We start from the raw sequence: 25,144 nt of genomic DNA, 5'->3' as shown, positions 1-25,144 counted from the left end.
AAAAACACAGGCATAAAAATCATAGAAAGAATTACCTTAAGAAGGGTATAATATGCATCTAGGCTACTAAACGTTCCAGCTTTCCGATTACCTGCTTTGACTGTATGTACACCTTAATAACTGCCAGCCCTTTTAAGATTCTTTCAACTGACGAATAAATAGTTTTGAGGGAATGTGGCTATTTGTGCAAGATGTGGGCAAATATTCACTTTCAGTTGAAGACAAGTGGAGTAAGTAAAAATTTGTCCACAAGGACTAAGGATAACAACGATTTAAAAGTAAATTTTCACATAGCGACATTGAAACTCAACGAGGTTTTAGTTTTAACAAGTTTTAAAAGCAGAAGCAGCATGAGAAGATATGTGTCTTTTCTTGCAGAAGAGAAGAGGTATATCATATGGTAGAAAAAATTATCAAAAATGTAAGAAGCTCTTTTTGTTTAGTAGCTGCTCTCTTTTTTAGAGTTTTGGTTCCTGTTGGGTCGAGTTACTTACATTTCATTACCACGAACTGTTCGATCAATCTTCCAACACAGATATAAGGTAGCAGAGTAAGAAATGAAGACCAACTTTTTGTAAAAAAAAAAATGAAAATAGTCTGAAAATAGTATAAAACTTTACAAGAAAACAATCTGGAAATTATAACCAGATTTTTACTTTTGGCTGTAATATACAATTTTATCTGAGTCATGTTTTGGGGTCACTTGTTTTTAAATCAACTATTTACCCAAATTTGAATATAGTGGGAGGTAGAATAGTAGGGTTAAATATAGTGGGATGTGGAGGTAGACCTATTTATTTTTAAAAATTTCCAATGCCCTAATTCGAACCTACTTGATGGCAATCTTTCCTTCAGAAACCTTGAAATTTCATTTGTTTTCTTAACAATTTTCCTAGACTGTCAAATGATCTGAAACTGTAGTTTAACCACTCAATGAAGTATGGACATCCGACAAAAATATCGCAAGGGTAGGGTACCAGAATAGCAGTGGTGAAGCGAGGAGGAGTAGGGGATTACATTTGAAGATGAAAATTTATGTGCAAAATAAAATTCTCAAGGAAAGAAGAAAAGTACTTAATTTTTACATGCCAAATGAAGCACAATTCAACAAATTTTAAATGGCGAAGATTACTGATAAAAAGATCAATTGCTTTAGTTACTAACACTCAAGAAGTGAAGTTAGGTTAATCCCAATGAAAAATATGAAAACATGATGAAAATACAATACTTTAAAAACAAATTTAGGTTATATATTTGAAAATTAGGGGTTGGGGTGGATAACCTGACCTAAACTAACCTTACCCTCTCCCCACCCTAATTAATGTGCAAATATATAGCCCAAATTAAATAATTCAAATGTATTCTGTCACCCGCCACTTGTTTTCCACTGAGCGTAAGCTAATTGTTTCTGAATACCGACTGATAAAACCAGTTTGACCTCGAGTTTTACACAGTGTAAACTCAAGTGTTGGTGGAATAATACATAAGTACCCTTTAATCTATCGCACATTCAATTATTTATGTATGTAAGATTAATATGTTAAGAGAAAACAGAAGAAGGTATCATCTTAAAGTATCATCTTAATCATCTTAATTATCTTAATCTTATCAGCTTAATTATCGGTATCAATTATAATCAATTATATCAATTTATATCCATTATATCAGTTAATCAATAATATCAGTTATATTCGGTATCATCTTGATTATCATTTAATTCCTGAGTAAAACGAAGGTTATATTTTGGAAGACCATAAAAAAGGAATCAAGTTGTATGTTCATCTAATTTATAGCTTGATAATGAAAATATCTCCAAGCTTATCACGAAATTCCCTCCTCTCTGCATAGGTACCATGCTTTCCCCTTTTCCGTTTTAGAATAATTTTTCAATCTAGATCTCTTATGTCTCCAGACCTTCGAAAATTAAACAGAATAGCAAAAGAAAGCAGAATTTAAACTCACAGTCCCTGCTGTCTAAAATAACCCTCTTTACATCGATGCTCAGAATTACACCGAACGTAAATGTGTTCAAGTTAAATTTTTTATCACAAGTCACAAGAGGATCTTCAATGAAGTTGTATAGTCCTCTGAACATTATGCTTTTACTAAAATAGGAAGAAAGGTCAGTAATTGAATGATCTATGTCTGGTTTTTGATGTGTAGTAAATAATTGAGACAAAAACTTTGCAAAGTAGTGCAAAAATTACGTCGAGTTATGCGAAAGTGATAGTTACTAGGGGTGGATTGTTGCTAGTGATAAATCACTAGGGGTGGCAATCCTGAATGAAATGGGATTGTCGAGGAACTGATTTTTTTCGAGAAGACAGATGTCATGGGAAATCTCCAAGAATTAGGGGATTGTGGAAAAACTGGTATTTTCAAACAAAATCTGCCAACAAATTTTACTAGGCCTAGAAAACTCATAAGTAGCATTGCTACTATGCTACCCTACTGTTTGCCTGGTGGAGCACAACTTGTGTTTTGACATATTTTCTTTGAGCCAAAACTATTTTATATGTAAAAATAGTTTTTTCAGACAAAATCTGCCAACAAATTTGACAACTGCCAAGTAGCAATGCTGTTTTGCTACCCCAATTTTTGCACAGCGGCTTTTAAGCATAAGTTTCAAGCCATTATACATGAAAAATATGAAGCTTAGTGTTTTTCATCTTGGAAGGAAGTTAATGAATATATTTTTATTTATCTCTTTTTTCACCAGGGATGGATAAATCATACAGATGGTTGTAAAATATTGGGACATTCAACGGGGATTTGGGGTTCTATTAAGAAATTTTGACATATGAAGCTGCTTATTCTTGGATTTATGTGCTACAAATCAAGACTTTGGCCCAAACAGAGCCTGAAAGCTACCTTGCATGACTCTGACGTTGTGTTATGTTTAAATAATGAATTACTTTGGATCTCTGTAATTCAATATAAATTTCAGATATGTAATCATCCAGCTTGGAGATTCTTATCTATCGATTTTGATAGAATCATACTTGAGGAGTATTTAAGGAATATTCACCTAATGCATTTTGTTTTTTTTTTATTTAAAGCATTTTTATGATTGCTATTTGGTCATTAAGGACCATTTTCTTAATAATTCCTGAATAAACGAGTCAGAAAAAGTACAGCCCAATTTAATTCCTGGGGGGGTAGGTGAAGGAGGATGCCAAAGCCTTAAGGAATGTTTGAGAAATATTCACCCATTCATTTTGGTTGTGTGGTCTAAGGCATTATTCATGATTGCTATTCGGTCATTGAGGACCATTCCCTTTCGGTCATTATTCAGTCATTAAGGACCAACCGCCCTATGGGGGGTAATTCATTCTTGTTAATTAAAACTACTGTTTGACATGGTCTACTTCTTTTGGTTTAAGTTACTTTTTTACTTTGGCTACTGTCGTTGGTGTTGGGAGCCAAACTGGTGGTTGATATTTAACATTTAAATTACCGTATTATTATTACCCTATTTTATTACCGTAAAGGACCATTTCCAAAATAACGCCTGAATAGTCACGAATTGGAAATAGTAAAACACATCCACATATTCTAAATTGGGATGGGAAGATCACTGGAAAGGCCAGGAGGGCCTCGCACAACTCACATTTCGGGAAGTATGTAGTTAATGTCTTTGGATTTCAGATGTTGATGCTGGTACATTAACCTCAGATTTATTATAAGTAAATTCAGAATTAATGTGATACAAAACAACATTTTTGAAATGTGTTCGTACTGATTTTGTTTTGTTTAAAGCAATCAGAGTGACATTAAAGTATTAATTATTGATATTTAATCTTTAAGGACCATCTCCTAATAATCTCTGTATACTCATGAGTTAAAAGTGGCAACGCATCTGTATATGAATCAAGTATTTGATTTGCTGAAGGTTTCATGTATCTCCGGAATTATGAATGTGATTTTCTGTGATTTTGGATGCCTACATTTTAATAAAAGCTGTAATCAGCCATCTTAGAAATCTTCTTGGAAACAGTGATGTTCTTTTATTTCTGCTTGTCATGTTGCAATGTTACAGGTTTTTATTATTGAATATTTTATCATTATCGTTCAGAAAAAAACTCATGAATTCTTATATAGGAATTTTGATGGAAATCAAACTCGTTTGTGAAATACATTTGCTGAAATCATCTTAACTATATTTTGATTTGGAAGCGTCAATAATTCAAAGATTTTAGTTACAAACGTTTTACTACTATCGACTATTAACCCATTAACTGTATTATTAATTATATAAATATTATATATATATATAACTATATAACTATTAACTATATACTATTAACTATAATCCCTAAATGGACATACATCAAAAAAGTTAGTAAGTGCCTATGTACAAAGTGTGTGTGTGTGTGTTTGGGGGGGGGGGGGTAAATGGTCTTAGGGCCATTCTGAGGCCCTGCAGTCAAGTACATTTAAATTCCTGCTTGACTAATTTTAACTAGGTGTGCCATGTTTCCCATGTTTGAATATGAACTTAAAATGTTATGATTAAGGACTCATTTATTTCTTAATTAGACGCAGATCAGCGATCAGCAAGCCTAGAAACCTTTAATCCCTATAACTAATGTTAAAAATTGGTGCGAGAGAATTGGAGAGAACACGGATTCCTGGGCCTCACTACGGGCGTGTGTCTATTAAGACTTTTCTGCCTTCTGTCTATTACAATGTATCTATGAAGCATCTTTTTTTTATACGGAATACTTGTATATTTTAAGGCTCTTATCATTTAACCCTTTTGGGACTGAACTTATCATTTAGCTTCTACAGGCACATTTTTTTTTTACACTTTTTAACTGGTTGGAGGAGCTTTGATCTCCTCTGGCTCATAAAAAGACCCCAGCACTTCATTGAACGAGTTCTATAAAAAATGTCTTCAATCATTCCTTCTAATTATTGATGAGATTGTAACAAATTGTAACATTACACAGAAGATGCATTAATGTTGTAGCTTGGTTGAGTTTTGGGTTGGGTTTGTCATTTGGTGGAGGTTTATTTGAGGAGTAAAAACACTAATTTCTTTGTGTCTTTTATTATTTTCCAGATTTTTACGACTACTAGATAGAAAGAGTGGCAAAGTCCACGGAGTCGTCTTGCAGGAGCTATTTACTAGAGGTCGTGACTCCATGTCTTCCGCTATATTTCATGCCATCTCATACTTAAAAGGTCAGTATAAAAAGAAGGAGTTAAAAGACATTGACATTTTGAATAATAACAAAGGATTAGAAATTTGTGATAAACTTGGCTTCATGAAAAATGATCACTTTTTATTCAGTCAACTTTTACTTAAAACCTGTAATAACAAAACGGTAATAATACGTAAGGTATTAGTAATTGACACCATAATGAATTAATAGTGATTTAAAGATACAGTAATAGTATAAATAATTGTGTTTTTTGTTTAGAAGAAACAAAAATTGTATAGGAAGATGATTCAGAGATTAGGAGATAATACCAGGAGGCAATATGAAATTCGGAGTCACCCAAAAGTCTGTTTGCAATTTCTCCTAACGACAAAACAGGAAAAGAACTCACTGGGTATATCTTAGCAGCCTATAAGATCTAAAAGAAAAGACCTCAAAATCAGAAAATACAGAAAGAACAAGTAGGCTTGCCCTCAATAGCCTCAATCATTAAGAAAGGAGTATCATTTCTTTCCTGTTAAAAATCTGGCATTAACCTAATATGATTAGATGGTTGCAAGGTCAATCTTACAACAGTTTTACCTTTGGGAGAGGGGGTGGGAAACGCAAAGAGGAGGGGGAGATGGAAACACATTTAAAGATGTAGTTTCTCTATGGAGAAATGATTAGTTCCATTGGGGATGCGCTTTACTTAGCTATATTTAATATCATTTATTGCGATATCAGAGTAAAGGCTATACGGCTTAATGTTTTATTATTATTCATCTTTTTTTCCCAGAGGCACTTCATATGGGAGGGGTCGGTGTATAAACTTCAAAGGGGGCTCATTCGATTGGAAATCGAGAGTTCTAGTGCCCTTTCAGTTCTAGTGCCCCGTCAGAGCCAAAAGTGAGTGGAGGCCAACGAACCTTGTTATACACAACTCCCAAGGACCCGGGGGCAGGTGTTGTAAATTCTTTCCTTGGGGCAAATACGGTTCTTATGGAAGGGATGCCCATGTAAACTTCAAAGAGGGCTCATTTAATTAGAGATAAAAGGTCTAGTTAATTTTTTTTAGATTCAAAAGAGATTGGAGGGCAGCTAGCCCTTTTCCCCCAAATGCATCATATAAAAATTTTTAGGTAGCCATTTTGTTAACAATAATTCAAAGATCATATAACAAAATTTTGGGCGACAAAACCCCTCAGGATCAGGTGTTAGCCCAAGCCTCCCACGCCCTTTTTTCCCTAAACGCATCAGATGAAAATTTTCAAATAGCCATTTTGTTAAAAATAGATGAAAGGTCAGTTAACAAACTTTACTATATCGACAAAACCCCCTATGTTCCTTTGTCGGCAAAGTGATCAGAGGGCAACTAGCACCTCTCCCCCTCATACCCTCTTTTTCCTCAAATAAAACCGATAAAAATTTTTTGCCATTAAAAAAAAATAGCCGCTTTGTTAAAAATAGTTCAAAGATCATATAAAAAAAACTCCGGTGTCGATACAATTCCCCAGGGCCCGAGAAAAGGCGTCGTAAGCTATTCCCTTGGGGCAAATGGTTTTTAGATAGACATTTTGTTAAAAATAGTTCAAAAGTCAGATTATAAAGACTTTGATTTCGACAAAACTCTCCAGGGCTGGGGGATAGGCGCTGCCAATTTTGTCCTGGGGGTCTAATGGAAGGAATGCTCTTATAAATTTCATAGAGGGCTCATTTTATTAGAAATTAAAAGTTCTAGCTCACTTTTTCAGAGTCAAAAGTGATTGGAGGGTAACCAGCCCTCCCTCCTTCTATGTCCTTTTTTCTAAATAAATCTGAAAATTTTTTTCAGATAATCATTTTGTTAAGAATAGTTTAAAGATGATATGACAAAAACTCTGGTGTCGACACAACATCCCAGGGTCGGGGGCAGGGGGTTGTAAGTTACGCCCTGGGGGCAAATCTGGTTCTTATTTGAGGGATGCTCGTACAAACTTCAAAGAGGGCTCATTTGTTTGGAAATTAAATTTTCTAGTTCATTTTTGTCAAAAGAGATCGGAGGGCAGCTAGTCCCCCTCCCACGCCCTTTTCTCCCATATGTATCAGGGCTCATTTGATTGGACATTAAAGTTCTAGTTCAGTTTTTCAGAGTCGAAAGAGATTGGACGGCAATTAGCCCCTCCTACGCCCTTTTCCTCCTATATGCATCAGATAAAAATTTTTAGATAGCCATTTTGTTAAAAATAGATCAAAGGCTAAATAACAAAATTTCCTGTGTCAGTGAAACCCCCTGTCTACCTGTGTCGTCAAAGTGATCGGAGGGTAGTTAGCATCCCCCCCCCTCTACGAACTTCTTCCCCAAATGAATCCGATAAAAATTTCCCGCCATTTCTTATAAATAGTTCAAAGATCGTATTAGAAAAAACTCGGGTGTCGACACAATCGCCCAGGGCCCGAGATCAGGCGTTGTAAGTTATGTCCTGGGGGCAAATAATTTTGAGATAGACTTTTTGTTAAAAATAGTTCAAAGGTCAGATTATAAAACTACGGTGTCGACAAAGCTCCCGAGAGCTGGGGGGCAAGCGTTGTAAATTCTGTGCTGGGGACGGAATGTTCGTTTAAACTTCAGAGATGGCTCATTTCATTGGAAATTAAAAGTTCTAGTTCACTCTTTAAGAGTCAAAAGTAATAAGAGAGCCCCCCACCTCCTTTTTCTCTAAATATATCCGATAAAAATCTTGAATTAGTTATTTTGTTAAAAACAGTTCAAAGATCATATAACAAAAACTTCGAAGTTGATACAACCCTCCGGGGGCAGGCATTGTAAGTTATGCCCTTGGGGCAAATATGGTTCTTATAGAAGGGATGCTTGTATAAACTTCAAAGAGGGCTCATTTGATCAGAAATTAAAGTTCTAGTTTAGTTTTTCAGAGTCAAAAGAGTTCGGACGGCAATTAGCCCTCTCCCTCTACGTTCTTTTTCCCCTAAATGTATCAGGTAAAAAATTTGGAGTTAACCATTATGTTGAAAACGGATCAAAAGTCAGACAACAGAATTTCCTGTGTCGAAAAAAATCCCTTTGTCCTTTGTCGGCAAAGAGATCGGAGGACAACTAGCCTCCCCCTCTCAACGCCCTATTCCTCTAAATAAATTAAAATTGACAATTTTAGTTCACTTTTTTAGAGTGAAAATAGATTGAAGAGCAGCTACCCTCACCTCACGCCCTCCCCCCCCCCAGATGAATCAAATGAAAGTTTTGAGATAGTTATTTTGTTAAAATAGTTCAAGAGTCAGATAACAAAAATTTCCTTTGTTGACACCCCCCCTCAGGGCCAGGGTGGTCGTCGTAAGTTAGATCCTGGGGGTATATATGGTTCTTATGGAAGCGATTCTCGCGTAAACTTTAGAGAGGGTTCCTTTGTTTGAAAAGTAAAAGTTCTTGTTCACTTTTTAAAAGGCAAAAGAGATCGGAGGACAACTAGCCCCCCCCCCCTTCACGTCCTTTCCCCCAAATGTATGAGATAAACATTTTGAGGTGGCCGTTTCGTTAAAAATAGTCAAAAGGCTAGATAAGAAAAACCCTGGTGTTGACCTAACTCCTAGGGCCCGGGGGTTACCCGGGGCAGGCGTTGTAAGTTTTGCTGTAGGGCATATATGGTTTTTAGGGAAGGGATGCTCGTATATACTTCAGAGAGAGTTAATTTGTATGGAAATTGAAATTTCTTGTTCACTTTTAGTCATTCAAAAGACATTGGAGTTTAGAAAGCCCCCCTCCCATGCCTTTCTCCCCAAATGCATCAGGTAAAAAATTTAGAGATAGCTATTTTGTTACGCTATTGAGTTATGCCCTGGGGGTTTGTATGGTTCATATGGAAGGTACGCTCGTATGGGAATAAAGAGAGGACTCATTTTTTTTGGAAAGTAAAAGCTGTATTTCACTTTTTAAGAGTCAAAGGGGCTAGAGGACACTAGCCCCCTCTCCCCCATGCCCTTTTTCCCCAAATGCATCAGATAGAATTTTGAGATAGCCATTATGTTAAAAATTGCTAAAAGGTCCGATAAAAAAATTCTGGTGTTGATACTGCCTGCCAGAGCCCGGGGGCAGTCGTTGTAAGTTATGCCCTGGGGGCATATATGGTTTTTATGGAAGGGATGTTCGTATAAACTTCAGTGAGGGTTTATTTGATTGGAAGTTGGAAGTTCTAGCTCACTTTTAAGAGTCAAAAGAGATCTAGAGGCAACTATCCCCCCCCCCAGTTTTTTGCCCAAACCCACCCGATAAAAATTTTGAATGAGCCGATTTTTCAAAAATAGTTTTAACATAAGATGAAAAAACTCTGGTGTCGACATAACCCTCCAGTCTCCGGGGCAGGCGTTTTAAGTTATGCCTTGTGGGCATATTTGGTTCTTATGGAAGGGATGCTCGTGTAAACTTCAGAGAGGGCTCACTTAATTGGAAATTGAAAGTTCTAGTTCACTTTTTAAGAGTCAAAAGTGATGGAATGGCAGTTAGCCTTCTCCCCTGCACCTTTCCCCCCAAATTTATCAGATAAAAGTTTTGAGATAGAGGTTTTGTCAAAAATAGATCAAAGCTCAGATAACAAAAATCCGGCGTCGACACAACACCCCCCCCCCCAGGGCCCATTGGCAGACGTTTTAAGTTATATCCTTGGGGCAAATATGTTTTTTATAGAAGGGATGTATGTATAAACTTCAGAGAGGGCTCATTTGATTGGAAATTAAAAGTTATAGCTCACTTTTTCAGAGTGAACAGAGATTAGAGGGCAACTAGCCCCTTCCCTCCTCGACGCCTTTCCCCCCTCAAACCCATCTGATAATAATTTTTAAATGATCATTTTGTTAAAATAGTTCAAATAAAACTTCGGGGTCGACACAAACCCCCCAGGGTCTTGGGACAGGCGTTGTAATTTGCGCCCTCGGGGCATATATGGTTCTTTTCAAGCAATCAAATTTTTCAATCAAATATTGCTATAAAAAATGAACAAAAATTAATTAAAAAAAAACTTTTCGAAAAAGAAGTTTTTCAAAGAAAAAGAAAGGCCATTTTAAACTTTAGATCAGCAGATACAAATACCTTCTAAATTCAAGCTCAAAACGACCAGAAATTACTATTTAAGAATGAATGAAACCCAAAGCGAACGAAATTAAATAAACAATCATAGCAATAAACATACAACAAGCAATGAATAAATAAATCTTAAAGCGAGTAGTGCTTAAACTGAATATGCAAATCAAGCTTTAAAAAAATGTTTTGCTATTGAAGTATAAATGAAACCTAAAATGAACCGAAATTAAATAAACAATGCAAACAAGCATAGAATGAATAAATAAATCTTAAAAGCCTCCTTCTCTCAATGTAAAAGTCTAAAACCTACTGCTTCATTGGCGTTTTACTGGAGACGAATTATATTACAAATATTTTCTTATATACCGATTGTTGCAGAGGAAAGAACCCATGGTTTCATTATAAACATTTTCTTTGGTGTTGTCTTAAGTTATTACTATCAGTGCCGGGAGTTTTGTTTAAAATGCAAGTTGTTCTTATTCATTTATTTTTTTTGTGTGTGTGTTTAGTTGTTGTTGTTTTTTTTTTTTTTGCGTGTTATGTTTTAAAAAAAGTTTTTTTTCTTATTTTTTTGTCGTTTGTAATTTTTTTTTCCGTTGAGAAAGGCTCCCGGTTGTGGGACTGAAATATTCGGAATATTTTTATTTTTTTAGTTAAAGTGTAGTTTGTCTTTATATTTATTTTTTGTTCACTGCTTTGTCGAAATTAAAACCCGTTATCTCTTTGCTTAATTTTTTCATTCTTCCATTCGTTTTTTTATTTTACTTATTTTTTTTGAACAGAAAGATAGAAGAAGGAGCGACAAAAAGAGAGAAAAGGAGAATGAGAGGGAGAGGGTCCATGCTGATTATTGTTTGTAACAATGAGTGAAAGTTGTCATCCATTCTTTAATCTTCTTTCCTGTCAAAAAGTTCCCTGTTGATGACATTGGGTATCTAGGAATTCTCAAAATTGCTTCCTTACCTAATGCAAGTTCTAACAACTTTTTGTTATTTTGCTTTGTATACCCAGGTCTAAGCGTTCAGAGGGGATGAATATTAAGACTGCTTGTCCAGTTGGGGGGTTGGGGGTTGGAAATTTGAGCAAGATTTATTTTCAGCACCGTTGTTTTCTTAAGATTTCCGAAAGAGGAATATTAAACCAACAATAAAGAGAACAGACCCTGCTCTGCCAAGGGCAAGTATGTTTGTTTTAAGTACAATAACTTTTTTTTTAATTTTATTTGTTTTTTGTGGATGTTAATTGTTTCTTTACTTTTTCAAAAGCTGATGTTCAAAATATCTTATGGTTTATTTGGATTATATTTTTAATATGGCAAAATTAAATATTGTTAATGCTTTTTTTTTAACCCTAAGGCAACATTTGATTTTTGAACATAATGGGCAAATTGTACAACTGTGGGGGGTTAACCTACGCAATAGCCCTAGAGATACAGTTACAAGACCGTTCAGCTTTCGTGAATTAAATGGCTCTTTTAAATTTTATATATTTAATAGAAATATAATTATAAATACATATATATATATATATATATATATATATATATATATATATATATATATATATATATATATATATATATATATATATATATATATATATATATATATATATATATATATATATATATAAATTTAAATATATTTAAATATAAAATATATATATATATATATATATATATATATATATATATATATATATATATATATATATATATATATATATAATATAAATGTAGTTTAAATATTGTTAAGTAAACGAGTTGTATGTTAATGTGTAGTTTGTAATGTATTTAAAGTGCATTGTTTAATATCTAAAAGTTAAATATGAGAACTATATGTCTTATCAGATGTATATTACCTGCATTGATAAATCTGTTGCAGTTGGGGAGTCTCACGCGTCAGTTCAAGAAGTTTTGGATTGTTTTACTGAATTAGCAGTGGAAAAATATATCATTCCAGTTGAACCATTTGATTCGTCAGAACAAGGTAAGCCCCTCCTTCTTCAACCACTATAAATAGTCTATGTCCTTGATTTGGGTGATAAAATACGCATCAACCATAAAATTAACGCGTACATGTTGTGCTAGTTTTATTCATTATAGCTTAATTTGATACCCGATGCGTTAATTCTTAACATATCTGGTGTGCATTCCGTGTTCGAACCGGGCTTACGTATTCTAAAATGTGTTATAGTTTGAATATGTATACTTGCCTGGTCCTTAAAAGAAACTCTTTTACCTTTATCTGTCCTCTTTATTACCTTTTCTAATTTATTACCTTTCTAAACTCTTTATTACCTTTCTAATTATCTGTCCTTTTTTCTTATTTTTTTCTCTATCTGCTTAACATTTTGTTTATTCTATGGATTCTTAGATGGTTTGTTTATGATTAAATATAGTTAAAATGAAGCGAAAACATTGAAAAAGAACTCAATTCTTAACAAGACAATTATGATAATAAGTTCTCTATCTTATAACAATTTTTTTTCTGATTTTGAACAAATGTATTTTGTTTATAAATTGAAAGGTAGTACTGTCTAAGGAATTATGTATCTATAATAAGACTAATGACGCATCTAGCTAAATCAAAATCAAATCATTTACTAAAAACAATAAAAAAAACTTTTGTAGGCATGATTCAAACATGGTATCTATAAGTCAAAATAAAAAAAAAAATAAAAAAGGTTGCAACCTTAAGTTAAAGTCAAAAGATAATATAATAATCTAAACTAGTTGAAACATGAAAAAAAATAAAAAAAGTGCGAATTATTAAAAGTGCGAACAAACGTTGCTACGAAGCTTCGCGAATAGCTTTTTGACCTGGATTAAATTGGGGATAATTGGATTAGTTGGTTGTAATTGAAGAGACCTGGATTAATGGGGCCATCAAAAGGGCAATATCAGCCAGGGGACCAAAAAGAAGTGAAAACGACAAAATTGCACCAGAAACGGCGGAATATGTAATGAGAACCGCATATTGCTGTGAAATAAGGATAGAGAATAGATGTGCAATGAGACGGGAATACACGAGATGCACAGGATAATTAACAGAGAAAAAGAAAATAGAAAACTAATTCTTCTGCCAGATAGATGGTGTTGTGGTATCACTGCAGTAATAACCATTCTCAAACGTTTTGGAATTACATTTACACCATTTAGGTTTATTCACAGGGAAATCCATGCCACAATACCTTAGTTATTTTTTTTTTAGTGAAGTACAAATCACCTTCTAAAAGTTTTGTAGGACTTAAGGGCCAGTAATATCCCACTCTCTAGGATCTGTGTGCTCGATTTAGGTTCAACTTTAAAGTAACTATATTGCGGCGTAACACTAATGACTGCTGTGCTTCAGAGCAGCATAGTACTTAGGTTGGATATCCTAGTCAGATGGATATCCTAAATGTAATTTATTTTTGATAGATTTTGATTTTTGAGAACTGAATCTGACATTTGTTTTATGCAATAAAATTCGTTGTGAGACATCTTCTATCTTGAAGTTTTTTTATTTTTTCTTTCTCTACAATAATTATTATTATTACTACAAAAAGTGAAGTACAATTATTACTTTATTTTGTTTATTTATGATTTTCAATTCTAATGATTATGTTGGATGCTGTGATAATGTATACTTTTAATCGTGGTTGCCCAAAGCCTTGACGTTGAGGGGAATTATTAGAACAGTGTCATCTTAGTCCCAAATTAACATTTTATGTTTTTTACCCTTTTCTTCAATTTATTTACCTCTTTTTTGTTGGTATCCAGGGTTCGAAGGTCTAAAATTCCGACTATATTCACAAGCGGGTATATGCTACATTTTTCTTCTTATGTCTGTTGTCCGATAGGCTCTGCTACTAGAAAGGAAGTTTGAATGGAAAGGTGGACATATTTCACTTTGCTGAAGTCTGAGTCAAACAAGGATTTTCAATTCCTAAAGTAACAAGGACATAAAAAAAGAAAGAAAGAAAAAAAAGAATAAGAAAGAAAAAAAGAATGTCTGTGCTTTGCGTCTGTAAAAACTCAAACATAAACAATCTGTTGACTCCTCGACGCAATTTCGACTTCAAATGAAAGCCGCATCTTCTTACACTGTTTTTAGAGTATGTTTTTAGCTTTTTTTGCTGATTTTTCACCTATATTTTTTTTTTTGAATTTTGTGTGAGCTACTCTCAAAATCTACATAGGTGCACATAGTGACATTTTGATATAAAGTTTAGTTTGCAATTTTTCCCAGTTTTTAAGATGTGTATGATTGTTTAGGTGTCAGATCAATCTACTCACTGTCTCTTTGTACTCTAACATTCTTATATTTTGAAATTTTATACTTTTGTTTTGTAGGAGCAATTTCTCTTTCATTACCTTCTCTCAGTCCTGAAACGCAGCAGAAAATTGCTCAAGCTTTAGAAGAAGAGGCTACCGAGCTACCAGAGTTGCCTGATCGGAAGAAGCTGTGGACTGTCAACTTAAAAAAACTGGGCCAAGACCTTAGGTATCGTATTTCAGACTTAGGTGTTGTAGTAGTTCAGCTATTTTTAAGGACTGTTTTATGAAGAAAATATTATTTTTCGTTATTCTCTTCTATGTTGTATTAAGGAATGATGGTAACTTCAACTAAATAGGAATAGCCAAACTTTCCTTATTATGGTCGCAGCAGCAGCTACAACGTATTAAAGGACGAATTACGACCCCATAGTAACCAAAAATAAAAAACAAAATTGGCTGGTGAGAAGAGCTGATCTAGGTTATTCAGGAATGGAAACTATTATCTAAATTAGACTTCATAGTAAAATTTAATCTCAAAAAAAAATTTAAAGACATTTCGAAAAAAGCCTGAACCCCCTAAGAAATAAAGTGCACCCGTTAAAAGAAAAAATCCAACAAAAACTATATCATTGGAAACGCCATGGCCAAAAACATTGTTCAGGAAACTTACAGTCCTCTGGCTTGAACAACAAGGAAAATCGCTTTTTTGCTGGGAAAGCACTGATGTGTCGTCTCTTTTCTGCTGGCAGAAATGCAGTGCCATATGCAGTGCAGTGCCACATATGCAGTGTCATAGAGCCTGTTTAATACCTCATTTCAAAATGATTTTTTTTATTAAAGACTGATTAATTCACTATCTAATCATGCTAAGGAGTAATGAGGTTTTGCTACTATAGCAAGTCCTTATCATTCCCTAATCAAGGATTTTTCCATTCTTGTTCTTCTTCACAAAATAAACATCTGGGATCCTCCTAGGAATCTCCTTTGGCTTTTGTCACACAAGAATTTTTTAAAGTTGAAGGATTATTCACGCTCTGCTTATATCAATCTATTTTTAAGCCACTCTAAATAACAAGAAAAAATGGTGTAATAAATCATAATAAGAAAAGAGACCAAAATAAAGCCAAACAATTGACTAGGAAAAAATATAGGATTAGACAATGAAATGTCAGAAACTTTATTGTTTTAAAAAGTAGAGGCAATAAAGTTGTCTGGCAATAAAAGTTTTTTATTGTTTTAAAAAGTAGAGTTGCGAGAAAGAATCAAACTTTAGCGCAAGGAGCGGGGTGTCGAGGAGGAAAAGCCCCTTTCATATACGGAGTAATCTCTGTTCGTTTTAAGTTTTAATGTCGCTCCTTACTTTCATTTAAAAAAAACTTGTTTTTTTTATTTAATTTCTGAAAGTTTTTGAATTAATGCATGTCTGATTTTGGCTCTCCGTACATAAATTAGTAAAATGAAATTTGCATATTAATTCTTTTTTTGGCTAGATGGCTTTCTCTTAGTTTTGATCAGACGATTTTGAGAAATAAGGGGTGGGGAAGGAGGTCTAGTTGCCCTCCAATTTTTCGGTTACTTAAAAAGGCAACTAGATCTTTTAATTTTTAACGAACGTTTTTATTAGTAAAAAAAAATACGTAACTTAAGAATTAACTTACGTAACAAACTTTTATATTCTTATATTTTTGATTATATATATGAGGGGTTTGGTCCCCTCGTTAATACCTCGCTCTTCACACTAAATCTTGTTTTATCCCAATTCTTTAAGAATGACCCCTGAATCAGAAAGGCCGTAGAATAAATAGTTGAAATTATTTAAAAAACTTTTAGCATAAAGAGTGAAGTATTTATCTCCTCCTAAATACCTCGCTCTTTATGCTAAAGTATTTTTAGAACCCCTCATATGCGTAATAATCTCTGTTCGTTTTAGGTTTTAATGCTTCTCCTTACTTTCAATTGAAAAAACTTTTTCATGTTTATATTTTCATTGTTTTTTTTATAGTAATGCTAGAAAGTCCTGCGCCCTTTTCATTGAATTTCTCTTCCCCCATGAAATATTCCTCCAAGGAAAGATCCTCCCATATAGCCCCCTCCCCTAAACCCCACACCCAAACCAAAAAAATCCCCCTGATAACGTCGGTACACTTCCCAGTAACCATTACTGTATGTAAACATTGGTCAAAGTTTGTAACTTGCAGCCCCTCCCCCAGGGACTGTGGGGGGTAAGTCATCCCCAAAAACATAGTTATTATGGTTTTCAACTATGCGGAACAAAATGGCTATCTCAAAATTTTGATCCGTTGAATTTGGGAAAAAATGAGCGTGGGAGGGGGCCTAGGTGCCCTCCAATTTTTTGGTCACTTAAAAAGGGCACTAGAACTTTTCATTTCCGTTAGAATGAGCCCTCTTGCAACACTCTAGGACCACTTGGTCGATACGATGACCCCTGGGAAAAAAAAAACAAAAAACAAATAAACACGCACCCGTGATTTGTCTTCTGGCAAAAAATACGAAATTCCACATTTTTGTAGATAGGAGCTCGAAACTTCTACAACAGGGTTCTCTGATACGCTGAATGCGATGGTGTGATTTTCGTTAAGATCCTATGACTCTTAGGGGGTGTTACCCCCTATTTTCCAAAATAAGGCAAATTTTCTCAGGCTCGTAACTTTTGATGACAAAGACTAAATTTGATGAAACTTATATATTTAAAATCAGCATAAAAATCCGATTCTTTTGATATATCTTTTAGCATCGAAATTCCGTTTTTTAGAGTTTCGTTTACTATTGAGCCGGGTCGCTCCTTACTACAGTTCGTTACCACGAACTGTTTGATACGGAATGCAGCGATCGTATCTTGCTGTAACAATACACAGGGCCTTAGTAGTCAGGAAGTGTCGTTAATCCTATTATTTACTTACCTTGTGTAGAAGACCCAGTTTAACCGTTATACCTGGAGGTTTGATGATCTTTGTTAATACTTTTAGTAATATTAATTCCTGTTAACAATAATTTTGAATACCCGATATTGGGCTTAAACTTTGCGTCGGAAACTGTACGCTAACAAAGAAACCGTAAATTATTTATAATTGATATTCCTGATAACTTAATAGATTCAACATAAGGTAGGCCGATAGAAAAATTTAGCCTCCTTACTTATGATTTAGAAGAAGCTTTGACATTAATAGAGAGGGGAACTCAAAAGTTGGAAAGATGTATTTTCCATTGCTTTAGCAATTCTTTATTGAGGTAAATATTTTCAATGCAGCTCGTCAATGATTAGCTCGTCTTTAGAAAAAACTACTGAAAGCTACTGATTTTGATAATTAAAAGAAAAGAATTATTCAACATTTTTAAGTTAATATTACCTTGCGACACAGGAGATTGAATTCCAGTTGCGGGAGTTCCTAGACCTGGCTTTAACCATTCTGTTCTCGCAAGGTAGCTAATTTGGACATTTAGATAATGCATAAAATGAACATGGAAGATAGCCAGCTCATCTCTGAGAAGAAATGATTATTTTTAGCTTTGATTACTATTAGCACAACACGCTTTTTATAGTTTCGTTGCCACACACTATTTGATAGGACTAATTTTAAAATCGACTGTCAGACTGTAGGATATCCATTCTCATTGACGAAATGACTGCAACAATTTGATTTTTACTGAAAATCCTACAATCACGTCAGGAGACTTACCATGAATTTAGCTACGGGACATTAGAGTGAGAGGTGGAGACGAAGACTTGGTGTGAAATTTCTCAAAACCAACCGTTTCCATGGCAATTGTACGGTAAGTATTGAAAGGGGCGTGACTGAAGGAGGGGGGGACTTACGACTTTAATAGAAAACCGGACATTCAAACTTTATTGCGAGAAAGCACATATAACTTCAAATTTTTGATGGAGTGAAATAAAAACAGGTGTCTCATCAAGACAAAGTCAGGATTTAGTATAGTCTTGCGTGCTATTTTACATTAGCTAATTATACTTATTAGGCTAATTAAAACATTAAACATCAGTAAATTATTCGAAGTTCATGTTTTTGGATCCCATCACCAAAGAATCTCTGCCGTCTGATTGTTAAACGAGCTAGGATTGGCTATTCCAACTTTTCAGCTTTTCCCAAGCATTTTTCACTCATAAATTCCTTACAATTTGGAAACAGACGTATGCCTTAACCAAACTCTTCTTTTAATTGTGACCGCTTCTTATTTCAGAAATAAGTAATCTTAGTTGAAGAAAATTTATCAAACTTTTTTAATAGAGCAGTGAATTGACATTACTAGTGATTGTCACTGCAAGCTATATTTTAAAAGCTCTTATAAATCACAATCAGGCTTGATTCAAATTTCTAAAAATAGGTACCATTTTGTCGAAAGAAATATGCCAAATATACGTTTTATTTGCCATTGTAGTAAAGATTTTACTCTGGTGAGAAAGCTGAGTGTGTTTGGAGGGGGAGGGGGAGCACACACACAATTTTTCAGTTTAAGTCCTTAAACACCGAATATGGTTTGTTTCTTCTTGTTCTTTTCGTAGTCTCGACAAATTTCCTGGTCATAGGCAGTTAGTGACATTCTTTTTTAATATGTAGTCATGTGAAAAGACATAATTTTTGGACCAAGTACTTTTTGAAAAGTACTTGGAAATGGCAAGTTCCAAGTGCTCAAAAAATCCAAGGGGTCAAAAAGTTGGTGTCTCATCTTGACAAATGTCTAGATGTTGATGGTAAGTATGTTGAAAAGGAAAACCTAAAATGTTTCATTTCGTCATATAAATTTTGATCACGATTGAAATTTATCCTTTTCCATCACAAAACTGTTCTTACTTTAAAAATGGCCTTCGTATATCGACAAATAAGGTAGAAAATAGTTTCTATGATAATTAAAACCTTGTATATAAACTGTTACAATAGGGACAAGATGGGACAAAAAGGTCATTAAGAGCCATTGACGGCGCATAGAGCCTTGATTATTATTGACCTTTCACTTACTAGGTCTTTTTTCATAGGCAGCGCAATAGCGCCGCCTAAGTAAGGACTGATATGTGCACAGTGTATTATTATTATTATTATTATAAATTTATTACCCGTCAAAAACGGAAAAGACGGAGTATATAAAAGAAAAAGAAAGAAAAGCAGAAAGGTTTTTGTTTTTTTAGACTAGGGCACTTCTTATTGAAGGAGTTGTCGTAGAAATTTCGGAAAAGGGCTCGATTGGATATTGAAGGGGCTAGTGCCTTTTAAAAAATCAAAACTGATTGGAGTGCAACCAACCTCCCTACCAAGCCCATCATTTCCCCTAACAGATCCAATTAAAATCTTGTGATATCAATCTTCTTCGGCGTAGCTGAAAGGTCCAAAAATCATGTCTTTAAGGATGACAACCCCCCACCACATGCCTCAGGGCAAGGATTGTAAGTTGTGTGGTTTTTTACCACACAACTTACACACCTGGGGGTGTGTAAGGTTTTTTTTTAAGAGGTGGTCGTATAAGATTCGGAAGGGGCTTATTGGATTGGTAATCAGACGTTCTAGTACCTTCTCTAAGGGTCAAAGTGATCGGTGAGCAGCTACCCTCCCCCACGCCTATTATTCCCCCTAACACATCCAGTCAAAATTTTAAGATAATCATTTTGTTCATCGTAGTTGAAAGGTCCGGAAATCATTTTTTTGTGGATTACAAGCCTTCCACAAAAACCTCAAGGCAAGGGTTGTAAGTTGTGCCATGAGGGCCTACAATATAGAATTTTTTAATATAATTTTTACAGAAAGGATGATATTAATAAGCTTTAGAGGCCATTGGATTGGTAATAAGAAGTTCTAGTGCCCTTATTAATAGTCAAAGTGATCGGAGGGTAGCTACCCCCCCCCCCCTCTACGCCCATCATTTCTCCAAACACATCCAATCAAAACTTTGAGATAAAGTTTTATTTAGTCTAGTTAAAAGGTCTGGAAATGATGTATTTGAGGATGACAACTCTTCCTCATAGTCCTCAAGGCAAGAGTTGTAAGCTATTCGCTGTGGGTATATAAGATTTGTTTTATACAGTGCTTCGGAGGGGGCTTATTGGATTGGTTATCAGAATTTCTTGTGCCCTTTTTAAGATTCAAAGTGATCGGGGGCAGATACCCTCTCCCCCCTTCACGCCCATCATTCCCCCAAAAACATCCACTAAAAATTTTCACATAGTCATTTTGTTCAGCTTACTTGAAAGGTCCAGTAATTGTGTTTTTGAAGATAACACCCCCCCCCCCCCACAGCTCTCATGGCAAGTGTTGTAAGTTATGTCCCAGGAGAATATAAGGTTTAAATGGAAAGGGTGGTGGTATAAACTTTGGAGGGGGATTATTGGATCGGTATTCAGATGTTCTAGTGGTCTTTTCAAGAGTCAAAGTAATTGGAGGGAAGCTCCCCCCGCCTATAATTCCCACAAACACATCCACTGAAAATTTTTAGATAGTCATTTTGTTCAGCATAGTTGAAAGTTCCACTGATAGTCTATTTGAAGATGAAACACCTCCCCCCCCCCACACACACACACAGCCCTTAGGACAAGGGTTTTAAGCTAAGCCTCAGGGGTATATAAGATTTAAATAGAAAAAGTTGTGGTTTAAGTCTCGGAGGGGGCTCATTGGATTGAAAATCAGAAATTCCAATGCCCTTTTTAAGAGTAAAAATAATTGGAGGGCAGATACCCCCGCCCCACACTCACACACAGACTTAAGTCGTATTTTCCCTAAATGCATTTGACAGAAATTTTAAGATGGCCATTTTTTGTCGTAGAAACTTCGAAAAGGGCTCGTTCGAGTGGAATGATTGGATTGAGGGTTCATTGGATTGGAAATCAAAATTATTTGTGCCCATTTTAAGAGTCGAAATGATCAGAAGGCAGCTAGCCCTTCCCCCTTGTGATCTATTTTCACTGAGTTCATCCCATGAAAATTTTGTAATAGCCATTGTTCAGAAACAGTCCAAAGATCACATAACAAGGATTGAAAATGAACTTTAGAGAAAGCTCATTTGATTGAAAATGTATAGTTCTAGTACCCTTTTAACAGTCAAAATTGATGGAGGGCAACTATTCCCCCATCCCCCTCCCTGACACCCTGTTTTCCCGAACGCATCCTATCAAAATTGTGAGATGGCCATTTTGTTTACAATAGTCCAAAGAGAATATAACAGTAGCTTCAGGGTGGAAACAATCCTCCAGAGCCCAAGGGCAGGCGTTGTAAGTTATTCCCAGGATGGGCTCATTCATTAGACAGGCTCATTCGATTGGAAGTCGGAAGATCTAGTGCCATTTTTAAGAGTCAAAAGTGAATGGAAGACCACCAGCCCCACCCCCACTGACCTAATATTCCCCAAATCTCATTCAGTAAGAATTTTATGGTAACTATGTTGTTCAGCATTATTTAAAGGTCCAGTAATTATTTCTTTGGGATGTCAACCTCTCCACAGTACTCACGTTAAGGCCTGTAGGTTAAGCAATTCTTTCATTGCTTACATGTAGTATATATCATTGAGAAAGGTACGCATGTTTGAACTGTATCAGAAGCAGCGCAATAGTGCTACCTAAGTAAAGAGCGATGTTGACACTGTGTATTATTTGTTTATTTATTTTTCTTTGTTTTTTTTTTGTTTTTCGTTTTTTTCATGTAGATCAGGGCTCTTCGTATAGAAGGAGCTGTCGTTGAAACTTCAAAAAGAGCTAATTCGATTTGAAATTCAGGTGGTTTATGCCGCTTTTAATAGTCAAAAGTGATCGGAGGGTAACCAGCCCCCCCCATCCGCGTCAATTATTTCCCAAAACACATCCAATCAAAATTTTGAGATTTCGTTCAGCGTAGTTGAAAAGTCTGAGAATCATGTCTTTGAGGATGGCAACCACCCCGCAGCCCTCAGGTCAAGGGTTGTAAGTTATGCCCTAGGGACATTAAAGTTTTTTTGTTAAAGAAATGATAGTTTTAAAAGATTTAGAGGGGGTCATTGGATTGGTTATCAGAAGTTCTTGTTGCCTTTTAAAGAGTCAAAGTGATCGGAGGGCAGCCACCCCCCTGCCCATCATTCTCCCAAGCAGATCCACTGAAAGTTTTTAGATAGCCATTTTGTTGGCGTAGTTGAAAGGTCCAGTAATAGTGTATTTGAAGATGGCAAGCTCCCCACAGTCCTTATGGCAAGGGCTTAGGCAACTTCATCCCCGGGGGTATATAAGGTTTAAATGGAAAGGGTGGTGGTATAAGTTTCGAAGGGAGTTCATTGGATTGAAAATCAGAAATTCCAGATCTCTTTTTAAAATTAAAAATAAGTGGAGGGCAGATACCCCCCACCCATACGCACACAGATAGACGTCATATTTTCTCAAAATGTATTTGTTAGAAATTTCAAGATGGCCATTTGCTGTCGTAGAAACTTCGAAAATGGTTCTTTCGATTGGAAACAAAAAGAGGAAGTATCCTCTTTAATAGTCGAAAGTGATTAGAGGGCAACCAGCCACCCCCCCCCCCGGTCCATCGTTTCCTCAAACACTTCCAATCGAAATGTCGAGATAGCTATTCTGTTTTGACGTAGTTTAAAGGTCCAGAAATTATGTCTTTGAGGATGAGAGCCCATCCACAGCCCTCAGACAAAGGATTGTGAGTTGTGACCCGAGGGTGTATAAGGTTTTTATGGCAAAGGTGGTCATTTAGGGGATGTAGGCATGTCTATCCCCTCCCCACAATTATGAAATTGGCACGTTATGCTTTAAAACTGAATGCTGCTTCACAACTATTTGCTGCTTTAAAGCTTTAAGACTGGTTGTCTATAAGACACTTCAGCTTTATGTCGAGAACGACTACGGGTGTTAATTTGAATCTGTCGGGGCCTCTATATTACTAGGTCTGCTCTTACAATTTAAATAAGTAAAAAGAGTGTAAGCGTATCCAGGTTGTCAAAAAGCATAGATAGAATTTTTTGGGAATGATATCAAGTTTTATTTTTCAGGTCAACTTGAGGAGGTATAAAATTAAGTTAAAAAATACTATTTGTGACAGAACTAAAAATTGTTGAGAAAGTTTCTCCAAATAGCTAGCCAAACTATGGATTCTTATAGAAAAAAAACGAAAAGATATAAAACATAATTTTTATTTCCTGAAAAAGACTATGTCAATAAAAAAACGAACAGAAATTAATTTAAAAGCTTTTTCCACAAAATGAGTTTTCCAAAGAAAAGTAAAGAGCTCCATTAGGCCAAAAATGAGCAGAAATAAAGTGAAATAATCTTCTAAGCGTAAAACTATCACAAATCACTATCAACAAATAAATAAAACTGAAAACGAACAGAAATTACAATAAATAGCCGAGTCAAACTCAAAACGAACAAACATTACCATTAGTAGGACTGATAACACCCATGTCTTCTAAAAACCAGAACATAATTTGCGCTTTACTGAAAATAAGATACGTTTTGAATGTTTTCACTTTTGTTTACTTTGATACGAGTAAATGAAAAATATTAAGATTTAAAGAAATAAATATCAGTATATGTATATTCAATTGACAATCCACGTTCGTTTGTTGTTTTATTTTTCAGTAAAGTGCAAATTATCTCCTAGTCTTGAGAAGCCATAGGGGTTATTAGTCCTACTGATGTTGATTTTTGCTCGTTTTGAGTTTGACTCGGCTATTTATTGTAATTTCTGTTAGTTTTGAGTTCCTTTTTTGTTGATAGTAATTTGTGGTAGTTTTATGCTTGGAAGATTATTTTGCTTCATTCTGCCCATGTTTGGCCTAATGGAGCTCTTTACTTTTCTTTGAAAAACTTATTTTTCGGGAAAAGTTTTAAAGTTAATTACAGGAAGAGGCGGCAAGCATATTACTTGATCCCACGGTTGCTGGGATTGAACCTCCTTGGCCTGTATTACAAAACAAAGTTCAATCCATCTACCGAGGGAGGTATAGCCTCTTCTAGGAGAGCTGAAGCTCCTCCCCCTCGGCTAATGTGCCTAGTAGTATTCGCAGCATATAGAAAATGGGCATTCCGTAAATATATGTGTTATTTCTCTTGTAATTATAAAAACTAGCCATAGACGATTGGTTTGTGTGGAAACACTTCTCACAATAAATTCATTAATATTTTCTACTTATCCTGGATTTTAATACAACACTATTCAAGTGAGAATTTTACTCCCCCCCCCCCCCCCCGAATGCTTGTTTCTGCCGATGGATTAATGTAGTGTAAGATGTTCTTCTTAAATATTTAGAAAAAACTGTTAAAGCTCACTTGCAGGCTATAGTTTACAGCTGTTATCCGGTAATGATTGGAGATTCAAGCAGTATTTTGTTTCGTCTTTTGCCGTGTCATCATCAGACTTGCTCAAATTTATATAATCAATCATTTCAATTTTATTTGAAAATTTTAGGACAAACACTCTCGATGATGTAATGGCATGATGAACATGCCACATGATGGCATGATAATGAACTGCGAAATACTGCTTGGTTCTTCAATTTTGGCCATGGACAGTCCATGGCTACTAGTGAACATAAATACCTTGTTCCAACTATGTCCATTAATCAGTCTTATCCGATAAATTATCTTTCTCTTCTCACTTTTTCCATAACCTTAATGAGGATCAACTTTTAGAATCAACCCCTCATAATCGTGGGGGGGGATATGTCAGATGTATA

The 25,144-nt window shown here is 35.1% G+C and overlaps 1 protein-coding gene across 2 annotated transcripts in view; it reads left to right on the top strand.

Annotated features, from left to right (window-relative positions):
- The window catches only part of LOC136037825 (uncharacterized), a 79,530-nt gene that overhangs the window by 26,635 nt on the left and 27,751 nt on the right, over positions 1–25,144 (top strand). For both annotated transcript variants that reach the window (XM_065720663.1, XM_065720662.1), the window contains exons 3-5: positions 5,066–5,187; positions 12,096–12,200; positions 14,549–14,699. In XM_065720663.1, the coding sequence (XP_065576735.1) occupies positions 5,148–5,187; positions 12,096–12,200; positions 14,549–14,699 (296 nt within the window). In that variant the 5' untranslated portion in view covers positions 5,066–5,147. The remainder of the gene's footprint in view (positions 1–5,065; positions 5,188–12,095; positions 12,201–14,548; positions 14,700–25,144) is intronic.

The sequence above is a fragment of the Artemia franciscana genome, chromosome 17 (genome assembly GCF_032884065.1).
Source record: "Artemia franciscana chromosome 17, ASM3288406v1, whole genome shotgun sequence".
Taxonomy (NCBI): Eukaryota; Metazoa; Arthropoda; class Branchiopoda; order Anostraca; family Artemiidae; genus Artemia; species Artemia franciscana.
This window is presented reverse-complemented; position numbering and strand designations above follow the sequence as displayed.